At 30.2% G+C, this 10,598-nt stretch overlaps 2 protein-coding genes across 2 annotated transcripts; both read left to right on the top strand.

The window, feature by feature from the left end:
- The first annotated feature begins 933 nt into the window (after positions 1 to 933).
- LOC145307425 (uncharacterized) lies at positions 934 to 2,313 on the top strand. The gene is made up of 3 exons (XM_080149870.1): positions 934 to 1,065; positions 1,608 to 1,837; positions 2,164 to 2,313. Exons 1-3 carry the CDS (start codon positions 968 to 970, stop codon positions 2,274 to 2,276), a joined length of 441 nt encoding a protein of 146 aa, XP_080005996.1. The 5' UTR covers positions 934 to 967; the 3' UTR covers positions 2,277 to 2,313.
- A 1,346-nt stretch (positions 2,314 to 3,659) lies between these two features.
- On the top strand, positions 3,660 to 9,565 carry LOC145312485 (uncharacterized). Its single transcript, XM_080151742.1, has 6 exons — positions 3,660 to 3,791; positions 4,334 to 4,563; positions 4,890 to 4,981; positions 6,092 to 6,263; positions 6,826 to 7,254; positions 9,267 to 9,565. The coding sequence occupies exons 1-6, from the start codon at positions 3,694 to 3,696 to the stop codon at positions 9,563 to 9,565; spliced, it is 1,320 nt and encodes a 439-aa protein (XP_080007868.1). The 5' UTR covers positions 3,660 to 3,693.
- The last annotated feature ends 1,033 nt before the right edge of the window (positions 9,566 to 10,598 follow it).

Raw genomic sequence — 10,598 nt, 5'->3', positions numbered from 1 at the left:
TTGGGAAAATTCATCATATAAGAATGATTTTATCCATAATAACATATCCTCTCAGTCCAAAGATAAAGCCTATACTCCCTGTTTACGCAAATGTGTCAAAACTTCCCCCCCCCCCCCTTATTAATACAAGCCGGGTAAATGATTTTCTAAAAAATAATATTATGATACCTATTAATTTTAGTATTAAACTAAGAAAACTAATTATCTAGAATATAATCTTGTTTTTTTTCTGCAACCGTATGTCACGGTTAGCTCTTTCCGATAAATCAGGCATGTTAGAATTGTCCTATCGATTTCAAACTTTAGATGATAAGTCCTGTAACAATTACCCTACAACAAGATACAATATTTTAAGTGAAGCATCTCTATAGGTAATTAAGTCCCAAAATGTAAGAATATTCTTAAACAAAATTTAAATTAAAAGATCCCGAATAAACTAGAGTTTAGAAACATTGGAAAAATTCATAATTCATAATTAGTTTTCTATAGGTAGGTAAACAGTTTAGGAAGATTTATTAATATAACATCAAACTCATTTTTTTTTACCTTTAGAATACTTAAGTTTATAACGATTGGTTAAATTTTCTTTGTTTTACGGAATCTCTGTATAATTCGTTAACCTACCCCTTTTTAATATCTAGTCTTTAAAGATAACTAAAGCTATTATTTTAAAATTAATGTTTCTGTTAGTCTTAAAATTGCCTTTGTCACGAAACCCTTCTTAATTGCATTTGTAATAATTATTATTAGTAACTAATGTGAATTGTGATATATTTTCTATGAGCTTTAAATATTGTAACATTGTTAGGTAGTTAATAATTGTAATTAATATTTATAATAAATCATTGTAACTCGTGTAGTAAAATATTTTTCAATTTTAAAAAATCAATACAAACCTAGTCAAATTATAAAAAATTTGGTTGATTTTTTTTCAGAAAATGAATTAGATACAAAAAAACCTTAAAAAATGTTCCCACTGGCGTCTTTGCCAGACGAAGCAACTAGAATTGTCCTAAAACATTTGAACATCAAGGATAAGAAAAATCTAAGACTTGTGTCTTCATGGTAATATGTTTCTTGTTTTTACTTAAAGTTTAATGATATTAATAGCAGTGTTTCGGAGCCGGAAGCCGTGGAGCCGCCATATTTAGCTGGAGCTGGAGCAGTAATTTTCGTTAAAAAACGGCTCCGGCTCCGGAATAGATAAATAAAGAGATTTTTTATAAATTATAATTTAGTAACTCTGTTTTTTCCTGTGCAAATGCCCCTTTTAAGTTTTTCAAGTCCATTTTTATCAAAAACTGAACTTTTAAAACCTTCAAAAGTCAAAAATAGACTTGGGAGAGATAAAAATATGTCGAGTTTTTCTTGATTTTAGGTCGGAGCTGGAGCCGTATCATCACAGACGGCTCCGCGGAGCCGGAGCTGCACTAAAATCAAACGGCTCCGACACGTTGAATTTAATAGTCTTTTAGCGGTTTGTTAAAAAAACCTTGAATAAACATGGTTTTATTAACGGAGTGTTTTTTTCTTCAAATTTTAAAGACTATTAGTAAAAATAAGTCTACAAGGTTTTAGCACTTTTTGATTAAACATTTTTTTTGCAGGTTCTCTTTCAAAATATGTTCCTTATCTCCAACACTAAGAAGATGGAAAATAGTAATCTTCTCAGAGAACTACAAATGTATTGGAGAAATATTGAGAGGGGTTGTGAACTCTAAACAAGGCAATTTAAGATACAGATTAAATCTTGTTTTCCATCCCTCCATGACAAGGTCTGCAGAGGCTAAGGAGTTTACCCAGAGTGTGTTGACTCAATGGAAAGATGATATAGCAGGTAGTTACAGCAGATGAGTTATTTATAGCATTGTATTACAGACAGCTTTTCGCTTATATTAAAATGATAAATTATACAAAGAAATTAGCCCAGGACTTCGGCCCCTCGGGGCTAACAAATCTGGTCTTAAAATTATGATTTTTATTTAATATTCGTAGAAAACTGGTCATAATACGAAATAATACATGATTTTTCAATATGGCTTAGAAACGGTTCTAATTCAGTTCTTTGTGGTTAAAAAGAAAAGCTTTATATTTTATAACTCCTTAAAGTTTTACTTGAATTTTGCCTCCTTTTATTTTATTTTAATAGTGTTGTTTTATTAGGCTTGGAGTTGCCAGTCTTGGGAGAAGAAACATATTTGTTGGAACCTGACCTAAAGTTCCCAAATCTAGAGCAGATAAATTTAAAAGTTCAGGTAACTGTATTTCTTGTTTAATTTTATGTCAAAAAAAATAATAGGAAGGTAATTAAGGGGGGGGGGGGAAGTTTTGACACATTTGCGTAAACAGGGAGTATAGGCTTTATCTTTGGACTGAGAGGATAGGTTATTAGGGATAAAATCATTCTTATATGATGAATTTTCCCAAGTTTTAAGATTTTTTGGATAGGCCTCCAAGTTCAGGAGCTGCAGGCCTCCAGGTCCTCTCTGTACAGGTAAAAATTAAAAAATAATTTTTTTTTTTGAGGAGTTAGAAGTCAACCTATGAAACAAAATATGCATACTTTTGAATGTTATTCACATATTTGAAGAAAAAAATGCATATTTTGTTTCATAGGTTGACTTCTAACTCTTCAAAAAAAAAATTTTTTTTTCATTTTTACCTGTACAGAGACCACCTGGAGGCCTGGAGCTCCGGAACCTGGAGGCCTATCCAAAAAATCTTAAAACTTGGGAAAATTCATCATATAAGAATGATTTTATCCATAATAACATATCCTCTCAGTCCAAAGATAAAGCCTATACTCCCTGTTTACGCAAATGTGTCAAAACTTCCCCCCCCCCTTATTAATACAAGCCGGGTAAATGATTTTCTAAAAAATAATATTATGATACCTATTAATTTTAGTATTAAACTAAGAAAACTAATTATCTAGAATATAATCTTGTTTTTTTTCTGCAACCGTATGTCACGGTTAGCTCTTTCCGATAAATCAGGCATGTTAGAATTGTCCTATCGATTTCAAACTTTAGATGATAAGTCCTGTAACAATTACCCTACAACAAGATACAATATTTTAAGTGAAGCATCTCTATAGGTAATTAAGTCCCAAAATGTAAGAATATTCTTAAACAAAATTTAAATTAAAAGATCCCGAATAAACTAGAGTTTAGAAACATTGGAAAAATTCATAATTCATAATTAGTTTTCTATAGGTAGGTAAACAGTTTAGGAAGATTTATTAATATAACATCAAACTCATTTTTTTTTACCTTTAGAATACTTAAGTTTATAACGATTGGTTAAATTTTCTTTGTTTTACGGAATCTCTGTATAATTCGTTAACCTACCCCTTTTTAATATCTAGTCTTTAAAGATAACTAAAGCTATTATTTTAAAATTAATGTTTCTGTTAGTCTTAAAATTGCCTTTGTCACGAAACCCTTCTTAATTGCATTTGTAATAATTATTATTAGTAACTAATGTGAATTGTGATATATTTTCTATGAGCTTTAAATATTGTAACATTGTTAGGTAGTTAATAATTGTAATTAATATTTATAATAAATCATTGTAACTCGTGTAGTAAAATATTTTTCAATTTTAAAAAATCAATACAAACCTAGTCAAATTATAAAAAATTTGGTTGATTTTTTTTCAGAAAATGAATTAGATACAAAAAAACCTTAAAAAATGTTCCCACTGGCGTCTTTGCCAGACGAAGCAACTAGAATTGTCCTAAAACATTTGAACATCAAGGATAAGAAAAATCTAAGACTTGTGTCTTCATGGTAATATGTTTCTTGTTTTTACTTAAAGTTTAATGATATTAATAGCAGTGTTTCGGAGCCGGAAGCCGTGGAGCCGCCATATTTAGCTGGAGCTGGAGCAGTAATTTTCGTTAAAAAACGGCTCCGGCTCCGGAATAGATAAATAAAGAGATTTTTTATAAATTATAATTTAGTAACTCTGTTTTTTCCTGTGCAAATGCCCCTTTTAAGTTTTTCAAGTCCATTTTTATCAAAAACTGAACTTTTAAAACCTTCAAAAGTCAAAAATAGACTTGGGAGAGATAAAAATATGTCGAGTTTTTCTTGATTTTAGGTCGGAGCTGGAGCCGTATCATCACAGACGGCTCCGCGGAGCCGGAGCTGCACTAAAATCAAACGGCTCCGACACGTTGAATTTAATAGTCTTTTAGCGGTTTGTTAAAAAAACCTTGAATAAACATGGTTTTATTAACGGAGTGTTTTTTTCTTCAAATTTTAAAGACTATTAGTAAAAATAAGTCTACAAGGTTTTAGCACTTTTTGATTAAACATTTTTTTTGCAGGTTCTCTTTCAAAATATGTTCCTTATCTCCAACACTAAGAAGATGGAAAATAGTAATCTTCTCAGAGAACTACAAATGTATTGGAGAAATATTGAGAGGGGTTGTGAACTCTAAACAAGGCAATTTAAGATACAGATTAAATCTTGTTTTCCATCCCTCCATGACAAGGTCTGCAGAGGCTAAGGAGTTTACCCAGAGTGTGTTGACTCAATGGAAAGATGATATAGCAGGTAGTTACAGCAGATGAGTTATTTATAGCATTGTATTACAGACAGCTTTTCGCTTATATTAAAATGATAAATTATACAAAGAAATTAGCCCAGGACTTCGGCCCCTCGGGGCTAACAAATCTGGTCTTAAAATTATGATTTTTATTTAATATTCGTAGAAAACTGGTCATAATACGAAATAATACATGATTTTTCAATATGGCTTAGAAACGGTTCTAATTCAGTTCTTTGTGGTTAAAAAGAAAAGCTTTATATTTTATAACTCCTTAAAGTTTTACTTGAATTTTGCCTCCTTTTATTTTATTTTAATAGTGTTGTTTTATTAGGCTTGGAGTTGCCAGTCTTGGGAGAAGAAACATATTTGTTGGAACCTGACCTAAAGTTCCCAAATCTAGAGCAGATAAATTTAAAAGTTCAGGTAACTGTATTTCTTGTTTAATTTTATGTCAAAAAAAATAATAGGAAGGTAATTAAGGGGGGGGGGGGGAAGTTTTGACACATTTGCGTAAACAGGGAGTATAGGCTTTATCTTTGGACTGAGAGGATAGGTTATTAGGGATAAAATCATTCTTATATGATGAATTTTCCCAAGTTTTAAGATTTTTTGGATAGGCCTCCAAGTTCAGGAGCTGCAGGCCTCCAGGTCCTCTCTGTACAGGTAAAAATTAAAAAATAATTTTTTTTTTTGAGGAGTTAGAAGTCAACCTATGAAACAAAATATGCATACTTTTGAATGTTATTCACATATTTGAAGAAAAAAATGCATATTTTGTTTCATAGGTTGACTTCTAACTCTTCAAAAAAAAAATTTTTTTTTCATTTTTACCTGTACAGAGACCACCTGGAGGCCTGGAGCTCCGGAACCTGGAGGCCTATCCAAAAAATCTTAAAACTTGGGAAAATTCATCATATAAGAATGATTTTATCCATAATAACATATCCTCTCAGTCCAAAGATAAAGCCTATACTCCCTGTTTACGCAAATGTGTCAAAACTTCCCCCCCCCCTTATTAATACAAGCCGGGTAAATGATTTTCTAAAAAATAATATTATGATACCTATTAATTTTAGTATTAAACTAAGAAAACTAATTATCTAGAATATAATCTTGTTTTTTTTCTGCAACCGTATGTCACGGTTAGCTCTTTCCGATAAATCAGGCATGTTAGAATTGTCCTATCGATTTCAAACTTTAGATGATAAGTCCTGTAACAATTACCCTACAACAAGATACAATATTTTAAGTGAAGCATCTCTATAGGTAATTAAGTCCCAAAATGTAAGAATATTCTTAAACAAAATTTACGTAATTTTGCAACAAGCATATATATAAAATTTTGTTTTTATAGTTTTAAATTGACATTCTGCTTATTAAGTTTTGACATTCTAGTTCTACAAGTGTTCTTGTTTGTTTGTTCTACGTTTATTTTAGAGCTTCGCCATTATGGATGTTGTCATTTTTGTTTTCTAAAATGAATCTATTTATTCACGTTCATTACAATACAAGAGAAATTGTTGATTATTTTAGGATTACTGGGATTCAAGTAACGGCCTGCACCAGATAGAAAACATAAGAAAATGTTTATTACTAAAGCATGCTACGCAGCTGATCAAGCTAGACTTTCATAATGCCTACAAATTGAATATAGAAGCCAATTTCCCAAATTTGGTGAATCTCTGCCTCAACAACTGTGATATAGGTATAAAACACTATTATTAAAGGGGTTTGGAGGCAGATGAGATACTTTTTAAAACCAAACCTAAAAGTCAAAGGATCTAAACCCCCCAAAAAAAGAGTTTCAGCACTGAAATTTGGCATGGTAGTTGCTTAAATGAGGTAAAATATGAAACTTTGAAGAAACTGCGACGGAATCTGTAAGTTTTAGGTTTGGTTTTAAAAAGTGTCTCATTCGCCTTCCCCCTTTTTAGTTTCCTATTTTTTGCTACAGTACTAACTCTATAATAAGAGTGTGTCTGTCTGTCTAAGTTATTAAAGTAAACAACACTTTATCTTCCTTTTTTAACACTTGACATAATAATCTAAGATATTGAAAATTAAATATTATAGGTACTTATTTAATAAAATTTCCTTATTTAGCTGTTTTTAAGTGTAGCTTAATTTTTAATCAGCTTCAATTTCATTCTATAAAATCTTCATTTTCTTTTATTTTTGGGTTATTTCTGTTCTACTTTTGGACATGATTCTTGATTTTGAATATTTTATCTTTTGTTTCAATTTATCAAATTGTTTTATTTTTACAGGAACTGTAATATCTATTCTAAATACATGCTCTAACAAACTGAACGGCCTAGAAATGTTCCAATGTTTTGGAGACGAAGAAATCTTTAAGACATCACATTTATCAAACCTGAAGCATTTGTGGATAGAATCCTGTGATCATTTATGTACAGGCCTTGTCCAACAGTTATCTACTCAACTAGTCACACTAAAGATACGAGCAACTGATATATATTTATATCAAGCAATGTTCTTGAAGCTGGAGTTTCTATGGATTGAGAATGTATCAAATGAAGTGGCCCTATCACTGCTGGGAAGATGTATTAAAACAGTGGAGCATTTGTTTATACGTGGTATATACTCAAGTCCGGAGACTGCAATGGTTGTTCCTCATCTTACTGATCTTATTGTTGATGGCAAAGGAAAGTTGATTTTAATCTTGATTAATAAAAGTAAATTTTTGTTTTTAATAATGAGCTAATTTTATTAAGCATCTTTTGGGGGATTTGTAAGTACACTGATTCATTTCCATTGAAATAAACCCCGAACCACTTCATTATGCAATCTACATTTTCCTGGATATTTGTCTACGGTAGACCATAAGTGTACAGCTTTACAGTACATTGTTTCTATTTGCTAAAGCAACACGTATGATAAAAGAAAAAGATTCTGTTTAAAGTAAAATGCTTATATTTCAATCAAAATCTATATTTTTGTATTTTCTACCGATCCACTTCATTATGCAAATCAAAAGAAAATCAATGAGAAAACGTTTGTTTTGCCCTTTTCTCCACTTTTAAAAATTAATTCTAATAAAATAACAATTTTTTAAGGGATTTATGCATTAATTATAATGAAAAACAGTTTAAGGTAGATTTTAATGATTTTTCTAAATAAGAAATAATTGAAAAAAAGAAATTCTATCCCTATCACTTTAGAGGACAGCTGCCGACCCCCAGTCTTATGGATGAAGCTAAATACATGTAAAAAATAAAAATTTGCCTGAAAAGTATACAAAAATGTTTTTTGATGTGTTAAAAAAATCCATTTTAAAATCTTGATTTTAAGGATGATGGCCTTTAAGATGCTCTTACTGGTGGTGATGGTGAGCTAAATGTTATCAAAGTGCATGCCCTTGAAGAAAACTTATATATTGAACTATGGTCCAATTTTTGTAGTCATAGCAGCCTCCAGCCAAGCAATATTAAAAAAGAAAAAAAATGCAAGTTTAATTACTAAAATTCATAAAGTAAATAATGTAGTTTTTAGATAATGGTTATATTTCATGTCGAGAGGCTCCAATGGAGGCTGCTATGACTACAAAAAATGGTACATAGGGTAATAGACAAGTTGTTGTAATGGTCATGTACTTAGATAACATTTAGCTCACCTTCACCACCAGTAAGAGCATCTTAAAGGCCATCATCCTCAAAATCAAGATTTTAAAATGGATTTTTTTAACACATCAAAAAACATTTTTGTATACTTTTCAGGGTAATTTTTATCTTTAACATGTATTTAGCTTCATCCATAAGACTGGGGGTCAGCAGCTGTCCTCTAAAGTGATAAGGATAGAATTTCTTTTTTTCAATTATTTCTTATTAAGAAAAATCATTAAAATTTACCTTAAACTGTTTTTCATTATAATTAATGCATAAATCCCTTAAAAAATTGTTATTTTATCAGAATCTTTTTTTAAAAGTGGAGAAAAGTGCAAAACAAACGTTTTCTCATTGATTTTCTTTTGATTTGCATAATGACGTGGATCGGTAAAAAATAAAAAAAATATAGATTTTGATAGAAATATAAGCATTTTACTTTAAAAAGAATCTTTTTCTTTTATCATACGTGTTGCTTTAACAAATAGAAACAATGTACTGTAAAGCTGTACACTTATGGACTACCGTATACAAGATATCCAGGAAAATGTAAATTGCATAATGAAGTGGTTCGGGGTTTAAAACCGGTTCAGATCTAAACATTAAACAAAGTATATATACATTTTAAATTGTCAATGTAAAAAGAATATAAAAATCCTAGAAATAAACCTTGTTCTGCTGGGCTTTCCGCCGATTTATTTCTTTTTGTAAACAAAAACAAAGAAGTGTGCTTGGGGGAACCCCCACTTTACTTTGGGCAAAGCCGCTAGTCCTAATATATAAAGTATTAATTTTTTTGTCTGTAGATTAAGATTTCGATTACTGAACCGATTAAGTTTCTCATTTTAGAGAAGCTTAACTAAGGTCTCGGGTTGCTTTAGGCTATTTCTTTTTATCAAAGTTTCGTGATAGTTTAAGACTATTATTTTATCCCTTCAAATATTAAGAATAAATGACTTGAATAGAATAAAAAACTTTTTTATTATTTATGTTTATTAACATCATAAAAGCTTTTTAAAGATTGCTTCGCTCTTATTCCTTTGTTGTCTTTTAATCATAAACAAAATCAATGTTGAATACCGCAGGTCCTTGGTGCATGGAAATAGTAAAGAAAAACGCGGCAACCCTAAAATTTTTAGCGGTTCTGTATCCTGGCAGGAACCTGCAATCATTGACCTGTAACTTTCCAGAACTGCACATGCTGCTCTTACCTGATCTGGAAGATATTGACACAATTAGCAGAGTCAGGTCTCAGTGTTTGAAGGAAAATGTTAAAATTATTGTAACAAGAACAAGTGTCTGCGAAGCTGTACAAAAATATGCCAAGGAGAATTTCACGTTCTATAAAGCTGCTGAGGATCTACAGAAACGTGGATATTTCTGATAATTCTTTATACTCTTTCATTTTGATTTTACTTTTTTAAACAAGGATGATTGCGTCCATTATTGGCGAAGCTGTTTAAAATTATAAGCTAAACAAAATGACATAATATTGAGACTAGAAGAAATACAGAGAGTGAAGTTTCAGGATAAGGGAAGGTAAGGGGAAAAGCGAAATATAGCGAGAAAGAGAGATTTGCCCGAAGCATTATTTATAACCAAGTTCAATTAATGAAGTGGCTGAGGTAGAACAAAGAGCAGCATTACCTCTAGACAAGATCACGTATAGAGTAGCTTCGCTTCTTAAAATTACTAGTTATATTTCTAAAACTTGCCTTATTCTAAATTGCCTTATTCTAAATAAATATGCAATAATCTATTTTTTTAACAAATGTAAAATTTAATTTAGGTATAATGGTAATGAGTAAAGCAATGTTGTTTTTTGTAGTTGAATTTACAATTTGAATATATGCAGATATATTGAACTACTTTGAAATATTTTAAGATTGTAATGCATGAATTTATTTTTACCTTAAATGTTTATTATAGTAATAAATTTTTAATTAATGTTTTGTTTGTACATAAATTGGTTATTGACATCTGGTGTAATTACATGTTTGATAATGATAAATTAAGAAGATTGTGTTGTAAGATAAAAAAAATTTAATTTTATATCACTTTTTGAAAAGTATTTTAATAAAGACAATGGAAATATCCATATATGCGACAGGGGTTCTGATTATGTTTTCAGTCTAAAAATAGTCAAAAGTATAATTCTTAAATAGTAAATGAGATAAGAAAGGTTTAATTTACGCATTTTAGACTTTAAAATATCGTTTAATTTATTTGTTATAGCTTATCTTTCTAGCTTAGTATACTTCGTTAATTAAAAAGAATATGTCGATAGTACAATCAAGGTGTGAAATCTATGATATTTACTATGGTTTTGTCAACTTTAATTAGGGATAGGGTGATGGATGATAAAATAATATCGGAACATTATTGTTATTGATAAGATTATGCATTTATAATCTTTT

The sequence above is a fragment of the Acartia tonsa genome, chromosome 2 (assembly GCF_053477335.1).
Source record: "Acartia tonsa isolate MP-2025a chromosome 2, ASM5347733v1, whole genome shotgun sequence".
NCBI classification, from domain to species: Eukaryota; Metazoa; Arthropoda; class Copepoda; order Calanoida; family Acartiidae; genus Acartia; species Acartia tonsa.
Note: the sequence above shows the minus strand (reverse complement) of the source record. Positions and strands in the feature narration are given on the sequence as shown.